This window comes from Chironomus tepperi, unplaced genomic scaffold (genome assembly GCF_022539635.2).
Source record: "Chironomus tepperi strain 1889 unplaced genomic scaffold, CSIRO-AGI_Ctep_v1 contig_163, whole genome shotgun sequence".
Classification (NCBI taxonomy): domain Eukaryota; kingdom Metazoa; phylum Arthropoda; class Insecta; order Diptera; family Chironomidae; genus Chironomus; species Chironomus tepperi.
Genome location: NW_027226285.1, coordinates 2569770 through 2592930, shown reverse-complemented (window position 1 = coordinate 2592930; position 23161 = coordinate 2569770). Strand labels below are relative to the sequence as shown.

General features: G+C 26.3%; 1 protein-coding gene across 6 annotated transcripts; it reads right to left on the bottom strand.

Moving 5' to 3' along the window:
* Positions 1-2163: 2163 nt before the first annotated feature.
* On the bottom strand, positions 2164-22863 carry dsx (transcription factor doublesex). Of its 6 annotated transcripts, none has more exons than XM_070637685.1 (5): positions 14604-14742; positions 12617-12686; positions 11655-12407; positions 3743-3880; positions 2164-2477 (listed from the first exon to the last, which is right to left on the bottom strand). In XM_070637685.1, the coding sequence occupies exons 3-5, from the start codon at positions 12250-12252 to the stop codon at positions 2401-2403; spliced, it is 813 nt and encodes a 270-aa protein (XP_070493786.1). In that variant the 5' UTR covers positions 12253-12407; positions 12617-12686; positions 14604-14742; the 3' UTR covers positions 2164-2400. The 6 variants fall into 6 exon arrangements, with proteins under 6 accessions (XP_070493786.1, XP_070493785.1, XP_070493782.1 ...); XM_070637684.1 differs by lacking the exon at positions 2164-2477 and having other exon boundaries at positions 3207-3880; positions 11655-11870; positions 11934-12407; XM_070637681.1 differs by lacking the exons at positions 2164-2477; positions 14604-14742 and adding an exon at positions 22805-22863 and having other exon boundaries at positions 3210-3880.
* Between the last annotated feature and the right edge of the window lie 298 nt (positions 22864-23161).

The window sequence follows — 23161 nt, the reverse complement described above, 5'->3', positions numbered from 1 at the left end:
AAACTTCCTATCAATTTATATTTCGAAGAATGCATATTTTTTCCCAAAAACATTTACAATACGTTTGAGCTTGGTGATCTCATTTCAAATTTCTTATATCAGAGTGAAAATTCATGGAAAATTGTAAGTTTTTTCTTTGATTTTCCTTCACTAAATTTAAAAGTCTCGTAAATGGAATTTTCACAAAAAAAAAAAAAAATGCAGATTTTTAGTAAAGTGGGTAAAAACAAGTATTTGGGGTATGTCAAATCCTTTTAAAATACCCCAAATCTTAAATACTTGGGATTTGTAATCGACACACCTATTTAATAGTCACAAGAAACACAAGATTTATTTTGAGATATTTGTAATTAATGCAGATGAGTATAATACACTAGTTTTGCACCAAAAGTATATTTTATGAAAGATCTGAAAAATATATACATGAAAAAAATTGGTTTAGCTATTGAAAAGTTAAACGATTTAAAAATTTTCTCTCTCCAAATTCTTTTACCCTACATCTCATTAACATTGTGGAAAGACACAAATATTCTAATTAATTTTATTAAGGTAAAATATTGCCTAGTGTCGTTTAATAGGCCCAAAAAAGTAAAAAAAAAATGTTGGAATTGCTATCTCATTGAAGAATGCCCGTAGTTGCCAGCTTTATGCGAATTTTTCCTAATTTAATTAAATTTAATTTATTTAATTTTTTTTTTCGTTTTACGTACACTCTTAGAAAAGCTAACAATGTTTTTGTTGAAATAACGTCGTCAACCAGAACAAACTGTTATCAATTTTCCTGTTTAACCCTTTAATCGCGCTTTCTTTTTTTGCTTCTCCATGTTTTTTTTTATTGGTGTAAGGTTAACTTAAACTTCATTTTGTCATTATAAGCAAATTTCAAATTTGGTAGTAATCGATTTTATTGAACTAAAAAACTAGCGGTAAAATTTTCAGTTAACAAAAATTCAAACCCAGCCGTGACATTATTAACTAAAAACAAAAATAATGCAACTCTTAAATTGTTTGAGATATTTTCAAAAAACTAAAGTGGATAATCAGAAATCGAAGATAATCCATATTAGTGAAACATGCCGATTATGTTTTATAATGCAATTTTTCATTTTCACATTTTTCCAGAATTTTTAGCTTTTTGTTGAGCAACATTCTCAATACAAATTTTTAATTTTTTACCACTATTATGGAAAAGTGTTTGAAAAATTGTTTCGTAATAATCTAATCAAAAATATGATTTAAACATAGCAAAATCTTTTTTATACTAATACAAATAATTACGAATAATTTACTATATTCATTCAAAATATTATGTTTTTAGGTGACGCCATCACACTTCGAAAAATTGGCTTGTTTTTAGATTAGCAAACTTAACATTTTTTTTCATTGTAGACCAGTGCAATGCTGATTTTAAGTTTTTTTTGTACCTGAACTTCAAATGAAGTATGATTTTTCATTTAAATAATTAATTTCAATTAAAACTTGGAATTTGATTCTTTTAGAATTGTATTTTTATATCACAAAACATCGCTTTACTGTAACAATTTTTGTAACCAGGAAGGATTCGTTTGAATAAATCTGAAATTGAAATTTGGAAGAATTATATTCGAATGTGCAACTAATTTTAATATTTCCAAAATTTCATTTTACGCTTCCTGATTACATTTTTAAAACAGTTTTTTTTTTTATTTTTAAACAAGTTCAAAAAGGAAAATATAGGACTTAGAAGAATGAAAACTTTCAACTTACAACGTCAATTATGACGGCTTACGTCTTTTTTATCTTAATTATTTTACAAACATATATTTGTCAAAATGTTTATAATGTATTTTGAAAACATTAATTTTTCGATGTCGAAGTATTTAGTTTTTGTGAGACATTACATGTTTCAAGCAAACTTTTAAATTCTTTAACATGTCTAAAATTCACAGCTAGTAACTTGAATGAGTTAATAAACTTTCATTTATTTCATCTCATCAATAAATTTAGGGTACACTAACTTTGAAAAAGATCTAAATTTTCAGGCGTACAAACAACTTTAAAGTAAACAGGAAATTAAAACAAGAATATATTTTAATGAAATTTGCAAAAACGCTAATAATGTTTTTCTCAAAATATTAGGCAATCGAAACACAAAAATATTTTAATATCATAAGAATCGCACTGTGTAATTCTATTAAGCTCACAAAATAGGAAGTTTTGTGATATTAAAATATTGAATAAGTTTTATATTGTGAAGAGTAAAAGGAACGTCATAAATAATATTTTTGTAGAAATAATAAGTTTTATCTTATTTTGTACTTTTTTAATATGGTTCAAATTAATATTTTAAAATGAATGCTTTCAAAATACATATATTTGCATTTTACAATTTCATGACTATTAACATATGAAATATTTGATTTAGCCTTGTCTCATAGGAATACCATCAAAGAGGTTCATATTATGTTTCCTTGCGTACTCGTCTATCACCTGGCGGCCTATTGAATTCATTTTTAATATATGAAAAATATTAGAAAGTAAAAATTTTGAAAATTAACTAGTAAAAATTATTCAAAACAGGTAATAAGTAATCCAAAACATAGGATTAATCGTCATTAATGTACCTAATTTCGAACAATTATAAAGTTAAAGATATCCAAATTGAAAATTATTTTTTTTTTTAAAATAAAACAAGACGTACCAAATTGGAATAAGTTCCAATTAACCACAGCATATGAAATATATTTTATAAAGCAAAATATTGTGGTTTCGGTAAGTGAAAGTGTTAATTTTTTGTTTTTTTTTTTTGAATTGAGTCCCGTTGAGATAAGTTGTGATGATACGGAATCTAAAAGATAGCTCCGCAAATATTTAACATTGAAATTAAATTAAAAATTAATGCTTAAAAATCTTAGTAAACCTCCATGTCTATACTATGATTTCAATTTATTTTTAAACAAGTTTGGTTGTTTTCATCTCATGAAATTTTCTAAATCAGACGTATGCCATAATAATAAAATTTATCACAAACCAATATATATGAAAAAATATATAAAGTTCAAAAGGATCACATAACCTATCTACCTAGTTTTTTAAGGCAATCTTTTATAATATCGTAAAATTTAAATTGCATATAATGTGTCCAAAATTGAAACATTTACAAATGTTGAAATAAGAACAAAATACGATAGAAACTGAAGTTTGTTGCTAAGTATATTGTCTTATGAATGATATTAGAAGAATAAAAACTTATATTAAGTGTTAGTACACACGGATGTATATTAAATTTTTCCATTCTTCAAATTTTTTTTTTCATTTTCTTCAATTAAATTTTGCTGCATATGCTGAATAATAGGATCATAGAAATGACGTGATGGTAAAAAAGAGAAAGGTAAAACTGGAGAAAATCTTGAACTATGAAAACCTTGGTCACTAACACTTTGAAAATATGAATTAAGAAGAGAATGAGAATGCATTCTTGAAGCAACAAAACTAGGATTTGGTGATAATGATGATGGAGAAGTTGATGACCTCTCTTTTCTAGTCTCTGTATTAGAATCTCCTAACGGAGGAGTTATGTCTTTCGGAGCATCTCCTATTAGATAATCAATACTATGTGAAATTGAACAAGATCCTCTTAAGTCGCTACTTGAACCACTTTTTTTTTCTTTATCATTACAACTTTGCACTTTTGCGTCATTTGATACAGTTAAATCGAGAATCATTTTTTTCTCAATAAAATACTCATAACACACTGATTTACCTTCAATTAGAAGTCGTTCCGATAACTCAACATTTCCTTTTGTAGCTTTTACCAATGCATAGAGTAATGGCATCATTTCATAAACACAGTTGAATTTTCTCACAATTTGTTCTGCTTTCACTATATAGTCTTGCTTCTCTGTATGGAAAATGTATAGGAAACGATGGAGTAGCATTGATTTATTTGTAAATTATTTTCTAGCAATTTCAATTATACTTGAAAGAATCAAAAGACCAAAATTCAATTGTTACATACAGTTGAATTAGTAATGGATATTTATATAAATTGTCAATAAAATATCATCAATAGAAGTTGCTAGAATTTTTTTAAATTAAATTCAAAATGCCATACCATCGATTACTTTAAACGCATTTTCCCAAATTTCCGCACTTTTTTCCTCTACCTGTCTAGTTTTATCTGCTTTCTTACTCATTAATTACTTTTTGTTTTTAAAAATAAAGTATTAAGTTGTATTTTTTGCTTTAATTCTGTTCGGAGAAAATTTGTCTTTGTTGGTTATCAATGATCATGCTTAAGGTGGCATCGATTTGATTAAACTAGTAAAGTAATTTATTATTTTTTTATTTTTAAAATTTGTCTTCATAATTTTATTTTTATACTTTATATAGTATATTTATAACCATATAAAGGCAGCAAAGATTCTTATTGGAAAATGGTTTTTCTAACAAATAATCTTCTTCTTATGTAGATTTTACTTTATTTTTGTGGGAAATTGGAAATGGTAAATTGTTTTAGTTATTGAAAGACACGAAATAAAAATCTTAATTGTTTTTCAATATGCTAAAACCCGAAACTATTTTAGTTAAAATGTCAGTAGAATATCAATAATAGAACTTATTACAAGATAAAAAGTGTTTTTAAAGTCGGGTCGAAAAATAATAACAATGAATTGCCTTTTAAGACATTAAAAATACCAATATTGGTAGCCATAATATTTTATTAATTGCTTATAATTATTTGTTAATGAAAAAGTTATTCAAAAATATATCAGTGAAAGAGATAAAAGTTAATTTTAATAGGTTTCTAATGACTGATATTAATTAAAATCTTATACATGTTTTATTGCTTATACTAGTAATGGAAATGTAAAATTGGAAAGGAGTAAAGAAGACAAAGTTCATCGTTTTACAACACTTAATTGCATCAACATTGCATGCAAAGGCGTTCCGTACAGCCATTGGCTGATACATAAATATTTTCCCACCAAAAAATAGAAAAACATAACTGATTGTATTTCTAAATTTCTAAAAATAGTTGAAAAAAATTCTTCGAATCCATTTATTTTACAAATGTTTCATATACGAGAGCTATCAACATTTTTTTAACTAAAATTTAAAAATAAATTATTTTCATAATCAAGTAGAAGTAAAGCTTCTTCCTGCCTCTCCTTTTTTATTTAACATTCAAATTTTTTAAATCTTATTAAATCTTATTAACGGGAGATCGAAAGAGAGCGGATCCTCACTCATTAAGCTATCAATAGCCATAAAACGGAAATTATCGCGCAGTTATGGATCTTAAGGTCTGAACAGCAAAAATGGATTATTATGGACCATAAGAATATCAGGTAGAAATATGGCAAACTACAACTCATGAACAAAAAGTCTGATTCAAAAACTGGTTGTTTGTAAAAAATCTTCGCAAAAAGAAAAACGAGGTAAAAAAATAATCTAATTTTGATATCCACTACGATTTTGTAACAGCCTAAACACAAAATTTTTAAATATTTTTTCTTAATTTACTGATAACATTACATTGAAGCTTGGTTTTTTAAGTTTAAGCTTATGTATATATTAAATTAAAAAATTAATACCTGACTGCGTGAAATAATTTTTTAGTTTCAATTTTGAAATCCTTTTTTATAGATAATTTTATTTTAAAAAATGAGTTGTGAGAAAACAAGTAAAGCTATTATTAAAATGTTAAGCCTATCACTCATTGGTTTGTAGATGGTTTATATGAAAATGCAACTTTGTTTTTAAAGTAATCGAAGAATTGAGTAAAAATATTAAATGTAAAACAGGTTTTCATAAGAAAGTGAGTTAAATAATATTAATCTCAATCTTGAAACGAATCCACCTTCACATAACCCGAGCACATGCCAATCACTTTTCATGGCAGTTTTGCAATGTTGGAGGTTTGCAATTAATTTGTTTTGCTGGTTTTTACTTTTTAATCTTCTTCATAAATAAATTTTTAAGAATATTAGAGCTTCAAACCACCATACAGTTTTTGTACCAAGTAGTAAAGCATGTATACATAGTTTGAATATAAAATTTAAAACATTTCTTAGAGTTTAATAACAATTTTTCTAAGTTAACAAAAATAAATAAGCAAAACAAATTTTTTAAGAATGCTTTTTGTTTTTAAATTTTTTGGCTTGATCAATCAATTGCAGTCTTTCATCCTAAATGCTGAAATTAGATTTTCTTGGTTTTCATACACAAGTAGTCAGAAAACATTTCAAATAAATGATAAAAAAAAATAACAATAAAACTTGTAATTATTATTAATTTTTTTTTTTTTTTTCATGAAAAAATAATTTAACCAAATGTATTAGGGTAAAAACTCAATGCGAATATATTCACATCGTATCATAAAAAGTCTCGAAGATAGGTCAAGCTTCGAATGGTATATATTTGAAGATTTTAGGCGGATCAACTAAACTTTGCTTGGCATATATTGAAGAATTAGGAGGCATTCGTTCATGTAATCACTTAGCTTTAAAAATTTTATTAAATTTTCAAACAATATTCAAAGTTTTAGGAAATTATAAAAAAAAAACTTAACTTTTTCGTTACTTCTAATTTAAAATTCTTTACATTCTCACATAATTACGATGTGAATAATAAGTTTAAAAAATATTTGAAAAACATACACTGTTATATGCCATCAAAATCCTTGAAACTTAGTATTAAATGGCAAACGATAAAAGATCAATATATGAGAAAATTTCAAGTGTATTTTTTTTTATTATCTTATTAAGGTCGCAAAATTTAGCACTTTGTCCTCATATTTATTTGCTCATTTCGCCTTAAAAATAACATACCAAATTCAAATAGAAAATTTATTTGAGATTATTTTACGCCTCAAACAATCATAAGAATTTGTCTATAGAGGTTTTGCTGCAATTTTACACGTTGCGTAATAAGTGAGAGGTCCCAAAATTGATTTATTAAAACAAAACCAAATTTTCAATACCGATACTTCGAATTGTTACTGGTGTTTGAAATTCAGCCAAAGAAATAATGTTGACGAAAGGAAAATTAAAATCAGTTAAAAAAATTCTTCAAATAATATTCAACGATGTTGTTTAACAACCGATTTCTCAAAGTTTTATTTATGAAAAAAATTTGAAAATTGGCACGAAATTTATTGTACTAAAACTGTAAAATCATTTATTCAAACTAATAACTTCGGTATTTAAAAATCTCCAATACCAATATTTCGGTTTTTAAAATTATACCGGTATTGAAAACCCTATATTTAGTGGAAGTTTTTTTCTTTTTTAAGGAGAACAAATGCGTTCTCGTTCATATAAGTTTATATAAGTTTTAATTTCTGTACTATACATGGAAATTTCATGTTGCAAGTAAGTATATGCTTGATATAATGTTTAAAACATGCACACTGAGGTTATTTAACTTTAATACTTCAATTGACTTGCTATAGATTTCGAAGAAATTATGCTTTGCTACTTTAAAGAGAGAACACTCTTTACATGTCGGTAAATTCAATTTTCCGAAGAGCTTAAAGCTACTACACGTGTGAAATGTCTATCATTCATTCCGTGTAAATGCATTTTATATACAGAAAGTTTTTATCTGTCTATTTTCATCATTCCTCTGTATGTACTATACTTATATTGAAAGTGACCTTGATTTATTGCAACAATGTTGCCAACGTTACTAATTAAGTTTCATGTCGCTTTTGCGGAAAAGGTTTTAATGTCATTTTGATATCGATTTTTCAGAACGAATGTATTTATTTTTATATCAGATCTATCTGAATGTGCATTTATATCTGTCTACAGGTAATTTTAAACTCAGTAGATGTTTATTGACAAAACATGATCTTGTTATTTTATTTTACTTAATTTAAGTTTCGCCATAATTTTATGTATGTAATGGAAAATAGTTCATGATGTTAAAATGAACATATATCAATAGTATGAATCTCATATGTATAAAGAATAGTTAACGTTATATTAATTGAAATTTAAAATAATGAATATTAAAAATTTCAAATGTATTCTTAAAATTACATTCATTGATTGAAGCGTAACAAAACCGCAATCCCTTCCCTTAAAAGCGTTACGTAATAAGTGAACGGCCCTATGCAATTGATTATAAATATACGAAACTCAATTAAAGTAATGAAAATAACGGGAAAAAATCTAAAGGTACATTTTCTAATTAAGGTATATATTCCTAATACTAAGGACATTAATTTTTTAATTGAGTGAAAAGTTCAAGGTTAAGAAACTGAGAATGCTTTGAAGTTCATGGTGACAAAATTTTTTTATCATCACTGAAATTGTAAATAAATGTGATATATTATCACTTAGTACCAGAATGTTTCTGTTGTTTCCATGACTTGAGATTTCCTTCTTTTTTCTCTCTCCATGGAAATTTTAAATTGTCGATGAAATGGAAAATTGTTTGCAGCACAGTAATAGATGTAGGATCAATGCTATGTACATATATACTTTTATATTTCTCAGAAAATAAATAAAACTGAAGGGCAACGATATATAAAATAAGAAAACAAGTCAAAAATAAAATAAGTTTAGTATTGATAATTTTCAAATGGGTGATTTTCTAGTTTGGCGATCGTATTATATTTCTAGAGTATAAGAAAAAAATTACCCAAAAATTGTAACAAAACTTGTAACTAGTCTATCATATTTCTATATATATTTTTTTTTAAATTTTTCCCTTTGTAGTTAACATTCAGGTGATTTAATTTTTGTACACCTTCTTGACCCAGACCTGAAGAGTAAAATTGCACTTAAATCCAACTAATATTAAAACCATTTTGACTAAGCAATTCTTTACTTGAAATTTTAAAATTTTAAAATAATTTTTTGTGATTTCTCGTTCCCGATTCTCGTAATTTCACAGAAACGGGAATTCTAGAAACCCTAATCACTACGTCGTAAATGTCTAAAAAAAAACATAAAAACCAAAAAACAAAAACAAAAATTCTCCAAAATCATAGATTGAAAATGAAAATAATACTCTCAAAATCACAAATAATTGAAATCAAATCATCATTACTATCGAGAGCATCACAAGGTTTTGATTATTTACATAATCTCTTAGGATTGTATTTGATGCATCATATACTTGCAGCTACAAAATAGCAATTATCGACAAAAGCATGTTAAGTGAAAAATAATTTAAGAATCAATTCTGTTTTCATATTGAATTTCAATTGCTTTTTTCAGGTTCACTCAATCTCCCTTCCTTTCTTTTTGTACGATGGCCATCCAATATTTGACAACATAAATGCATGTTAAATGCCCCCAAGTCATACAACACAAATCCTCATCAATTGGCATCACATTGCAATTTTCACATTTCTGATTATTTAAAATTCATTACATTTTGTCATTTTGTTGTACTCGGTAGAATTGAAGGAAAACTGTACCCATTGTATTTTGTATATTATCACATAAAGGTAGAATATTTAATAATATAGTTCTATTCATTTGTGTTTCTATTATCACATTCGAATCCCGCGTTTTTTTTTTTTTTTAATTTTTAAATTAATTAATTCAAAATAATTATGTAAGTAAAAAATAAAACAATTTTGTTCAAACTATACCTTAAAGTTTGTTTTCAGTAATAAAAAATTCAATTCAAAAGAAATTCAATTAATTCACACGTGAAAACAATGTGAATAATAAAATAATAATATGTACTTGCAAAAATAATGTTTACTAATCACTTCTCATTAAGCTATAATTTAAAATTTAAAAAAATCCTCAAAAAATATTTCAAATTAAACAATTTGGTTAGATTTTACACATTTAGTCACATTCAAAATAAAATGCAAAATGTGTCAAATTTCAGATTTTTTTGTCGATTTCCTGGTTTTCTATAGGGTCTAACAAGAAAGAATTTAAACTTAAAATTTATCAATTAAAAACTCCTTTTAGAAGGTTTAACAGGTTTTAAGCTAATTTTCATTAAATTTTTTACACATGAATTTTGTTGCAAAATGGAAAAATAAGATATCACTCTGTCAATACACTGATTGAACTTCGTATTTGGTGAAAGTGTATAAGCCAGTAACTTTGATCACCAAACATAAATTTGTGAAACTAAAAACCATTGAATACATAAAAAAAATTAAAATTTTATATAAATAATAAACGGTGGCTTCGGAATGAATGCATAAATATTTAAAGAAATTTGACACTTTGCAGACACAACATTGTACCATTATTTAAAATATTTTGTTATAAATCTCTACTGAAGACGAAAAAGAAAAAAAACTTCAACTGCACTTTGAAACCATACATAATATTTTTCAAAAAGTTGTAATTGAATTAAATAATATCAAGCAGAAAAATCAATATGTATAAGAAAAGAATTTGAGAAACTGAATTCACGAAACAATGCAATTGAACCGTGAGACATGAATCAAAAAGCAAGTTAGTGAAAAAAATTCGAAGAAAGAAAAATTATTGGCGTTTAACAGAATAATAGTGTGGAAGTAGAAAACGAGAGACAGAAATCTTTGAACTGTAAATTTTCCTTTTATAGCATTAAATGTTGTAAAACTTATGGAGATGTATGTATAGGTTCAATTTGCGAAGGGCAATATCAAGCAGCAGATTATAAAACTAAGAAATAAAAAAAGAATAATCTTCCTTGCATGAATAGCATAATTTATGATTTTCATGGCTTTTTAATGTATTTACATTTAACCAAATTACAAATTTTAATATGCCGCAATATTGTAAATAAATCAGCATTTTTACTCTCTGTATTTATCCAATTTCGATGCTTAATGCAAAATTATTTTGAAGCTTCAATATCTAACTTGCACATATTTTATTTTTTAACCAAGACAATATTAATAAAAAAAAAACTGAAATAACTATCGACAACTTATGTGCCAGAAAGAAATAAATAAATTAAAATTTACAAACATATAAGCAAATATTTCCAATATTATGGCTTCAATATTGTACAGATATCTCAATGGTTTAATTTAAAATATATGTTCTAGGCGGACATACATTAACTGAAGTGTTGATTTTTTTTTTTTTAATAATTTAAAAAAAAGTTCCGTTTATACATATCAATTTGTATTTAGAAAAGGTACTTAGAGTCTGAACTTCCTAATTTTCTGTGGACATTAATTCAGCCAATTATTCATGCACACAAAGAGCATGTTACTTATAATGCGATATCGTTGAGTATGCTCCTTGTCTGTTAAGATATATGAAGATTCTGAAAAATGGAATCTGGCTCTAGTAATAATTATTTAACTATCATAGTGATAATTAATAAAATTATAATGTGGTCAAATTTGGTGTTTGTTTTCATTTTTAATTATCATTTTGTGCACATATATATATGAAAAATAATAGTTAATAACATATCTAATAGTAGAAATGTCAGTTTTAATTTCGTTTAAGAAAACTGTATTTCATTATATAATTTCATATTAAAACCTGGTTGAAAAAACTGATTTGCCAAATAAAAAAAAACTCCCCCTTGTAATTTTCATATCAAAATTCCAAAACTATAAGTTGTTCATCACGAAAAAATATATTTACACAACAGTCTACCCCTTGTGAAACGTTTTTTAATTGGTAAAAGCGATAAATACATAAATATATAAATAAAAAAATAAATTATTATTTTGTACTCACCAGTATCTTGGTATTCTTCCATTAGTGTTGGATAATTAGGGATAGTTGGGAGTTGTCTCGGAAATTGTTGCATTTGCTGTGAATTTGGTGAAGCTGTTGATGAATCACAATTTTCATAAGAAGGTTGACTACCAAGTGCACTGTCTGATCTTTGGTTCAGCATTTGGTTGGGACTTTGGTTTAATTGAACACTGCCATTGCTGCTGGATACACTTCCTGTACTTCGTGCTGGAAGTAAATGATGTATATTAGATGGTAAGGGTGGAGGTGGAACTTCACCTTGAGCTAACACGCGAGATTCGTCTTGTGCCTGCGCACGTCTTAGAGCTGTTTGTAATGCCATTACACGCTGTCTTTCTGCAGTTAATTTACACTTCTCGCAATTACAGTATCGGTAAGCACAAAATCGTTTATGACCACGAAGTGCTAACTTGTGACCATGGTTTCTGCATCGAGCACAATTTGGTGGTGTTCGTGGAGAAGAAGAATTGTTTTGAGATTTGCCATTCATGATGGGTCCATCCATCATTTCAATATCTGATTCACTTTGATCACTACCAGATGCTTTTGTATCGTAATTCGCGTGCATTATTTTCATATTTTTTATACACTTTTGCACGAAATATTTTCTTTTTTTTAATTATTATTATTTTTATATTAATCCTTTGGTGATCTCTTCTTGTGTTACAGTTATATTTATTTCCTAACTTACGCACATTTGTTTATTCAGTTATCATGTCCTCGGTGATTTATCTACAAGTTTATTTTGAAGCATTTTTAATTTCCACTAATACTTGAATGAAGAATAAATTTCATTCATATTATTGAAATCATATTTAAACCCAATTGTGATATAATTGACGTTATTTTTTTATTTATAAATTATAGTTTTATATCACTTCATTAGTTTTAAATTGATTTCACTTGGGTTCATGTCAAAAAAATTTAATTTATTTTTATACCATTTTCTGTTGATATACATGAGACACATGTCACCTTTTGCTAATGATTGAGTTTGCTGTATTCTTTTTGCTGAAGTCACACGTAAGGCGTTTCATTAAAGAGAGAGAGAGAGAAAAATAAAAATTATATGTAAGAATTATGTTAAGAAAAGAAAATTTAAAAAAGCATTTTCGTTTTTTTTTTAAACTAAGAAAACTAAATAAATTTTTCAAAAAAAATGTTTAAATGAGATTTTTCTCTTTTTATTATCTTTTATAAAGTAGTTAGGGTTGAAAGTATTTTTGTTTTTCTGCAATAAAGATGTAGAAAATTGGAACATGTAAATAATTTTTAATGAAAAGGTCTAATTGGTAGAATCCAATGACAATAATACATATAAAATATCTTTAAATAATACTGTTGCTTAGCGGTATATTTTGTTTTCTTTATATAATGTATTTTTTACTCTCTTTCTCTTTCTTCTTATCAATGCGATTATTATTGCAATCAGAAAAGAAGAAAGCCAAGAATAAATGTGCGATGTGAGATTATAGGGTAAATATTTATTCGTAAGCAAGTACACACATAGTGTATCATATACAATAAATAGAGATGAGACAGAATCGCTTGTTTTGCCGGTATTTTCTACTGCATTTGCAAATTGATGGGAGATTAACTGAATTATAAACTCCATAACAACCATTGCAAACCATTTCATCGTGTTGATGCCGTTGAAGGATGAGGAGAATTACAAAATAAACTTAACGAAGGAATGAGAATTGCGAGAAAATAAGAAAAAAATCTCCTTTTTCCAACTGAATGATGAAAAGTGTCAATAAACATTTTTTTCATGGACGAATAACGAAGGAAATTGGAATGGAGTGAAATGCAAGTAAAAAATCTGTTTAAAGTTTGTGTCTCCTTCATCGAGTGTTTCGTTGTATTCTATTTATAAATCGCTTTACTATCGTTTCTTTCTGCAATTTGATCTACTGCAAGATTATTATTTATGCCTGTTGCATTATTGCCTTGTATCAGTTATATATACATATTTTTCAATCTTCAAGTAAACATAAAGTATAAATAAATAAATTTCATTATACAATGTACACTAAAGTAAAAAAAAAAACAAGTAGGAAAAGAACTGGAAATTTACAAAGAAGTGAAGAAAAGAAATAAGGAGACATATATAGAGAAGGAATGAGAAATGCAACATCGATGGATGTAAAACAAGTTATTTTCTTCTGTCATACTTGTGCTATGTAAGGAAGCTTTATATTCGTGCATTTATAAATGGGCAAATCTTTAAATCATAAAAATAATCTTTACTTTGATATTATATTAGACACGTTATATTTATATTCCTTAACATTAATGTATTAAATTTATTAATTTTCATTGGTCTCGGTAAATTAATCATTAGATTTTAGAAGGTGTTGGAAAAATATAATTTTAAAACTCCTGCAGAATAGCCCATGCGATATTTAAAAAAAATATGGCAACACTGCATGCAAGTGTATGACATTGTATCACGAAAATACATTTTTATTCTGATGTACATATTATCAAGTGCACATTTTTGTAAAAAAAATTCTTATCGGTTTTTCATTTACTGTGAATAATTTTTCTGGCACATTTTTTAAAATATAACTGCTTGGTTTGCTTCTATTTTTTTTTTTTCTAAAAGTCATGAAAATAAAAAGGCGAGAACAAAAAGGAAAATATGAATTTTACATTTTTCCGGCTTCTTACACAGTTACAAATTTCTACAGTATCTAAAGACACTTGTTGGAATATTTTCCTTTAGAAAATACTTTTTCATGATTTGTCATAATAAAACACGAATTTAAATATAAAGACTTTTTAAAATGCAAAAATTATTTAGGTATTCCAAATTAAAGCGTAAGATGAAGACCGGTTGATGGCACTTGTTAATTTACGTATATGTGTATACTTAAGTAATATGAAGCACATTCCAAAAATATTTAGGCATAATCTTTTTCTTACTTTGACTCTGAATTTCACTTAAATTCTTTTTTCTTCTCCATTTAATTTACTACACGTGAAGATAAATCTTTTTCACAAAATTTGATTTTATTTTGGACATTGTTTTTTTTTTTTGCAAACAATATTTATTTGATTTATTAGATTGTATGTCTCCAAAATAATTTAATTACATGATTTACATGTTTTAAGATTTAATATTTTCTTATTTTCACTACACACAGTCCGAAAATAATATGGAAAGCCAGCACAATACAATGTATTCATTTTTATTTAATTATTATTCGAAAGTATTTCCAATTATTCTTGAATAACTTGAAACACAGCGTAAATTTTAATTTAAAGAAGTTTTTGTTACGAAGTGTTCTCTACAATATCAGTTCATATACTAACTACGACTAAAAGTAGCAACAAAATTTTAAAGTGTAAAAACACATAGTATTCAAGACACAACTCTCGGTATATTGTATAAATGAATGTCTACATACAATAAAAGCGAAGAATGTATGCAGCAAAACTACAAAGTTTTTACTTTAACTGTAGTTTTTATAGAAAGCACCTTACTTATGTATTTTCCATCCATAAATACAAGAAAAACATGCTCTTCGACTCATATTTTTGTATTTCATCTCATTTTTCTCTTCAATTTTGTTCAATATTATAATGTATTTGGAAGAGAGAAATAAAATGAGAGTACGAAAACGTTGAGCGATCACTAACTTTTAAATACATTTTCATATCGCATGATCGGTGAATATGCACATTGTTGTTGATTTCTTACGTTTTTTATCTTTCGTTCTTTTTGCGAATGCTTTCGAGCACATGCTTTACGAATAAAATACTTCTCTTTTTATTTTCATTCTCTCTCTGATTTTCTGTCAGAATGAGAGAAAATATTTGTGAATATTTTTTTTTTTCAAACACAAGAGAAAATTGAATGCAACAACAAAGTGTCCTTAGTAACAGTAGAAATTGTGATTGTGTGGCATGCAATCTTGTTGCATTGATAACAAAAAATGAGCCGAATACAATGACATTGAAAAATAGTTACATGCATTTAGAAGTTAATTCAATATGACAAGGATTAATTGATGTTAATATTCTGATATGGCACTCCCAACAAGGTATTTTATTTAGTATTATATTGTTGCAATTTATTATTCACAATATTTTTTTATACAGTTTAATATATTCCTTTTTATAATTTGCACAACCGAGAATGAATCAAAATAAACATTATACACATACTAATGTGGCAGACAGTTCGGAATTTCAGATTAACATTTACATATGCATTGAATAAATGACGAAGCTTTAACGAGACAACAGGCAACTTTGTTGCAACCTCGGCTCTTTTAATATTATTTCTATATATACATGAGCATTTATTTCTTTTTACTTCATTTTTTCTTCCTTCTCTCCTCATTCTTCACGTCAGGCAAAACGTTCAACCTCACTAAAGTGTGTTCGACAATATTGACGACGATATTTTTTTTTTCTTTTGCGCGTTTGATTCAAATTGCAACAACAAAACACAGCAGCATTTGTTGCTTTTATTAGATGACGAGAATGAAGAAAAATTAAAAGAAAAAGAATGATTGTACATGAAAAAAAAAGAATCACACTTAGAAACCGATTGAGTTGAAATTTACTTTAATGAAGAATATTTGCTTTAAAAATATCTAAAAAAAATTATTTTTTCTATAAAATTTTTTTTAATATAGGACCTACCTTTAGATATCTCTTAAACATAGCAGAATAATTTGTTTAATTATTTAAGAATTTAATGAAAACTTATTTCAGGCTAATTTTGAAAATTATTGGATAAACTTCTGTCATACTAATTTGAAAGCAATAGAAACATTAGTAGCTCGGAAAATTTCAAGGTTGTCTGAATAGCTTATTACTTCGACATTATAAGTCACATTTTCTATGGAGATGATTTTAAAGTGTGTATTGCATTGAACATTCATCGATAATTTTAATTCATAAACTTGGGATAAAGTACCAAATGAGATGCTTGTTTTTTTTTATTCTAATGAAATCTTAAGTATAAAATAAAATTCTAGCAATGAAAACTCGTTAACTGAAAAGTGAATTTTGTTTGCTTAATAAAAATTTGGGAAAAAAAAAACATTCCAAAAAGGTCTTAACTAGATTTTTAAGAAAAAAATATAAACTTTTCTCGCAAGTCTAAAACAGAGTCAGGGGGCCATTCAGGGGCCATTTGAGTATGGGCCCCTATCAAGAATTGTAAAACCGTTTATTCTGTAGCGTTTTTTTTTTAATTTTTTCCTTGCTTTTTTATAAAAAAAAAATCAGGTGCTCAAAGCTTATGAATTTTTATTTTAATCGATTGGAATTTTTCAAACACAAATTTTTAATATTGAAGTGACAAAAATAAATACTTTGCTCTTGTTTAACTTTTCTACGCGAAATATAAAGGAAATAATAATAATTTTATATGATTTTACATACATTGTATGTTAAAATTCAATGAAAATCGTTTATTTATAGAAAAGTTATTTTTGATATTTATTAGGAGTCACATTTTAAAATAAATGAGAAAATCACTTAGTTATACGCTGACAAAAGAACTCTGGAAGCAATAAAACATATATCAAATTGCTTTAATAGTCATAATATATAAAGTCACACATCCCTTTAAAATTTTAGAATATGAGTCAGAGGTCATTAAAATCATTTCTCATAACACAACAACAGTAAATAAAGATAAAGAAATCTCAGATTTTTTTATATATTGTCCAAAATATTTAAATATAAATAATTACAAGTTGTGCATTTTTCAAAGTACTACGAAGTCGACTCTGATTTTGTATGGAAAATAAAAAAAAAAAAACGGACTTTAGCTTGCTAGAAATCGAATTTATTTTTATTTAATTTGTTTTAAAGAAAAAATTGCAAAAGTCCTAGTCCTATCTCAGCGGTCAGTCATTGATTATTTAATAAAATTTGCAAATCTTGTGAAAACATGCCTATAACAGGATTTAAGCTCAATACTCGGCGGAAAAAACAAAATCCAGTAAGACTTAAGTCACTCCTGCTCGCAAGAGATATAATATATACAGTTAAGATCGACAAGAATCATTAATTCGAATTTATGAAATAATTCATACAATAAATTTATAAATATTAAAAAAAATTTCAGAAAACGGTTTTCTGAAATTCAAACTTTCTAATGGCTGTAAAAATTTAAAAAAAAAACCGTAAAAAGTTCCTTACTTTTGCACTGAAATCTAAAATTCAATTAAAGTATACAGGCGATATTCTAAAATTGTTAAATATCTAAAGGGGCAATAACTCGATAGCATGAAGCTAATTCAACAAATCCGAACTCTCTACGAGTTCGGTTAAAAAAATATAAGTAAAAGATCCCTAAATTGCGCACAACATTACAAGTTTTAAATTCTTTTTACTTGATATTTGTGGTAATAAAAACTAAATTACTTTAAGATGCTAAACAATTACAACTTTAAAATTTCCATCATTTTTATTTTTTTATTTCATTCCTTTCGTATTTTTTTAATGTCGCGTGAATTATTGTTTGATATTTTATATTTTTACTGCAGTCAACGGCAAAAAATATTATTAGGAAACTAGAATAAAACCCCACCAAGAATGGTAGGAAGATATTAATGTAACGGTTACTCAAGATTCTATTGAGATTCTTATATGAATTGTTAATTTCAAAATTCATAAAAATAGAACAAATGTTTTTTTTTATGGATATATGAAAACGAATATCATATAGTTTTACATTTCTAACAAAAAATAAATCCAAAAAACTTTTGAAAAGGGGCGGGCAAAAATAGTGGAATGACAGAATTACAAATGACCTAAATTATATTAACAATAAAATATGGCTAAATCTCTACACAAGCTACATGTCATACAAAGTTTCTTCTCTCCTTTATTTCAAATGCCTCCTAATAATTTTCTCTTTAACGATATTGCAAGCCGCACAAGGGAAAAAATTTAAGTTTTAAACGCAGAAAAGAGAGTCATATAAAAAATAATAAAAAAATAATCTCATTTGCATATGTACGGTTATGGAGAGTAGTGAAATAAAAAAGAACGATTCAAGGCAGCCGGTCGATTAAAAACTATTAATTTAAGAGAGATTGAAAAATGTGTAGAAGGAGAAACGGAAAATGAATTTTTTACTACTTTTTATTTAAATAAAGTATTTTGTTATATGAAAACATATAATCGACATTTTTATAAATACACAAACGTCTCGTAAAGCTTATTAAAAATTATTGTTGTTTCAAAAACTGAATGCAATTTTATTAATAGATTTATTTTAAATTCAAATATAGATATGAAATGTAATAATCGATCGATCGATTAATTAAGTTGTAACGACTTAATGCGAATTAAGTGTCGAAAGATCTCAATTAGGCTTCAAGCTGCAGAATGTTGCACTCTCCTCTTTCAATTAGGTTTCTGAGACTACAAATACCTTACTGTGTATGAAAAATTTTCTTTAAGTTAACACTTCGATTGTTGTATAATAAATGTAGACAATTCATTACTCACAATATTCAATACATTATAAAGCATTAATTTTAATATTTGTAAAAAGATGTTGGAAGTACTCGTATCATTGATAGACTCAAACGCATTTTTAACAAGCGATTATGATTAACAAAAAACAATCCAATTACTCCAAAAACCTCACTTTTCCGTCTATAAAAGTTAAAATTTTACAAAATAAGATAATTATTTATATACCTATAGATAAATAGAATAATCCCCCATCAAGCATGGTGGGAAGATTTAAATTTAACGGTTTACTTGTGCTTCTACGGAGATTTATATAAAAACTTTAAATTATTGTGATCTGATATTCTCAAAGCATGTTTGGTAAATTAATAAAATTAGTAAAATAAACAACTTTGGTAAATAAATTGGTTTTCCTGGGAAATTTGATGTTTATGAAGTGACGGAGCTTAGACCGGATTGATAACAGACAAAAAACCAAATTAACAAAATCATATTAATCTGAATTCTAGATTAAGATTCAATAAATTATAAGAATATCAAAATTTTTGTCATTTAACAATTGAATACGATTCAAATCTAACAATTTTGAAAAATTAAAATTAAAAATGAACTAAAATAAGCCAGTAACTCAATAGAATGGAGCTACTGTTAAAAATCCATAATAATAATGTCTGGTTGCTGAAATCTCGCATTTCAGCCATTCAACCAACCTTTCAAAGGTCAACCTTTGATTGCCTATCATAGGGAAATAATTTTTTATTTTTGAAAAATGCGTAAAAAATCTTGTAAGTTAATTTTGATTTTCGTCCATGTAAAACAGACGACAAATAAAAGCGAGACAAAGTACATGAGTAATATATTTAAGTTTTTCGAAGTTTTAAAAACACACTTGGAGCTTAAAAATTTGATATTTATTTGAATTTCAGTAAAATTTACAAAGGATAAAAGATAAATCTCACAACAATCTCATCTCTTGAAAATCACGACAATAATTCTGTTCTATTAAATGATGCATAATAAAAACTCCTTCCTATCTTTTGAACAGCACAAGCCATAAGAAATGAAGTGGCAAGCCAATTTCAAGCTGTGGTAAGAGAAATGTGCAAAAGATATTTATTGTTGCAATTTATCTCTTTTCAAACAATAATTCACGCCATATGAAACTTAGACATGATCACTTAAAAAAACATTAATAATAATTCTTACTCACTGCTTCCATTTTCATCTCGTTCAATGTGAACCTTTCAGAATGCATTCACATTATTAGTATTATATATTTAGCTCCTGATATGATCTCTTTATGGATATTCTCTCCCATTCTTCTCAACTTCTTTTATTTTCCTTTTATTCATTCATACATGCTTCATTCATTGATGTTAAATCAAGAGAAGTAAAATTTTTGCACTGATACTTATTTTATAGAACTATGAGCTTTATTTTTCAATACCACGAATACTAAACAAAAGAAAAGCATAAATGCCATGAAGTTTAACTCGTGTCGTGAATCTAATTATATCGTGAAGCTGTTCAAAAACAAAATGAATACAACTATCACTAAGCATTAAAACATGATCAATTTAAAAACCTATGGCATAAGAACTGTTTATTTTATTATTTAAACAAAATATTAAAAATGATTGATAGCTTTAATATCAATCCATATATAAACGAATAGAATACCATTAAATATTAAAACATATCCATCAAATTAGTCACAAAATTTAGATAAATAATTAAAATTAATTTAAAGTGCCAAAAAAGTTAATGAATATATAATAACGTTCGAAAAGTTGCGCGCGCTTTTTGCATGACATTGTTTCAGAATAATGTTTACACGTTCTTCAAATATTTTTAAGGAAAGATTAAATGAAGAAATTTATAGTCACTGTCTTACTTGAATGCCGCTGAATATCATATGAGCAGTATTATAGACATACATTTAAAAAAATATTAAATTAATATTTGTGTGAGTTTATTATCATATGTTAAATGCAATCTTCTTTCTCCTACATCACCTTATACAATCCAAATGCACTATAAGATTAATACTGACGTATGCTGACCTTGATGAATTTTAAATCATGAGAAATTGCATTCCTCTTATGTAGTTCACTACAATATTTTGACAGTAGGAAATGATGTTTTTTTCTTATTTTTCCTATTAGAAAAATATATTTTACAATATTTTCACTTGTATGAAGGTGTCACAGAACTTTTTGTGAAAATCAAATATATGTTGTTGATTAATTATATAATGTACCTTAAGAAATACAAAAAAATAGAAAAGTAGGAAACAATTTTCTGAAAACCAAAACTGTTTAGAGAAGAGACTCATTTCAATTGTTTCAAATAAATAATTATAATATTCTTACTAATAAAAACTGAAAATGATTCTAAAGTTTGTGACAAGCAACGAGAACAAAAACCGATAAAAATTTTATTTAAAAAATTATATTTTGTCTTTAAGCTTGGACTTTATTTTCCGGATCTTACCAACCCAAGGGCTGACTACTTAACATATATAACACATATAACTGCCCAAAGTTCATTTGGGAACTTATCTATGATCAAATTGTACAGTAGTATCAAAACATTAGTCAATCTGGATTATCAAGAATATGGATATTTATAGAAACTTGATTTAAAAAATCTGTTAAATCCGTATTTGAAGTCTCGTATTTTACCTCAAACCCTCTTTATTCTTAAACTTCCAGTGCTCTATAGAGATTCATGATCCATTGTTCGGAGTACATAAGCATTTATAATTTTAGCAATTAGTTTGATAAATCTGAATGTAAAATAATTGATTTGAATATGATTATACTTTGTAATGATAATCGAAAGAATTGCATAAGGTCCGAAGCTTGATTTCCTGCAAGCTTGATCATGCAAAGTTTCTTTGACATGTTTAAAATTTAATAAAATCGTTGTCTTGATTTCTCGGCCACAACATTAGTTTAAAATTTTGAAATAGTGAAAACTTTTCGAAATTATCTCTACGCGCCTGCTCGTATTTTAGCGCAGTAGAAAAATGCATATAGTAATAACTACGAGTATATAATTTTCTCACTTATTGAGACTACGCATTGCATAAAATTATTTGCAGCAACAAAAGCTACGCGGCTATTTACATTTTTCAATTGATAATATTTTATAGGAAAATGATCCAATGGCACACAATTTTGTTTAATATTACGAGATTAATAATTGAAAATGAGGTTCTGCATATTTTAATTTTCCTAAATAATAGTAATGAATCTGCATTTTTAGTTAGCAAATATTTCTTAAAGTACAGTGTAAATCACTACTATTGTTGCTGTTTTGTATACAAATCGTAAGCAAAAAAAGTAGGAAGAATGAAATATATAAAAAATGATTAAAAAGTGCAGTGGAACGTACACTAATATGTGTAAATGTACATACACGGAGGCTAAATGCATCGATGACTTTAAAAATTATTGTAATAAATAAGATTCAATGATGAATTGTGAAAAGTAGACGGCCAAATAGACAGAAAATTCTTCTTTCTTAAATCAAGAAGATGAAATAGTATAATATCAGAAGATGAAAGTTTATTTTAATTTAAAACTAGAATGAATAATTGAAAAATTCTGAGCAACTTATTTAATATATTTATATTTATAAAATTTATATACGTATATTATATATTATCTTACTTCTGAATAATCTTGAATTAAGTATTCATTAAATAGATCACAAAACGTCATACTTAATTTACAAATATTACATTAAAAAAATATTTATTGCTCTAGTATTATGCAAGTATTGCATTTAGTTTAAAGTTTTAAGCACTTTGAAAAATCCACTTGATAAAATCACTTGCAGATTTCAAAAAAAGATCATTATACACTGACTGAGTAAACGAAAAAATTTTCACTCACGATGCTAAAAGTTCTAAATTGAACTGAATCAACTTTCTTCTTCCACATTCGAGTAAAAAATACATTTAATATACAACATTGTAGTCGAGAGTCAGCGACGAGATAACTCTCTGTTTTTTCTTGTTTTAAATT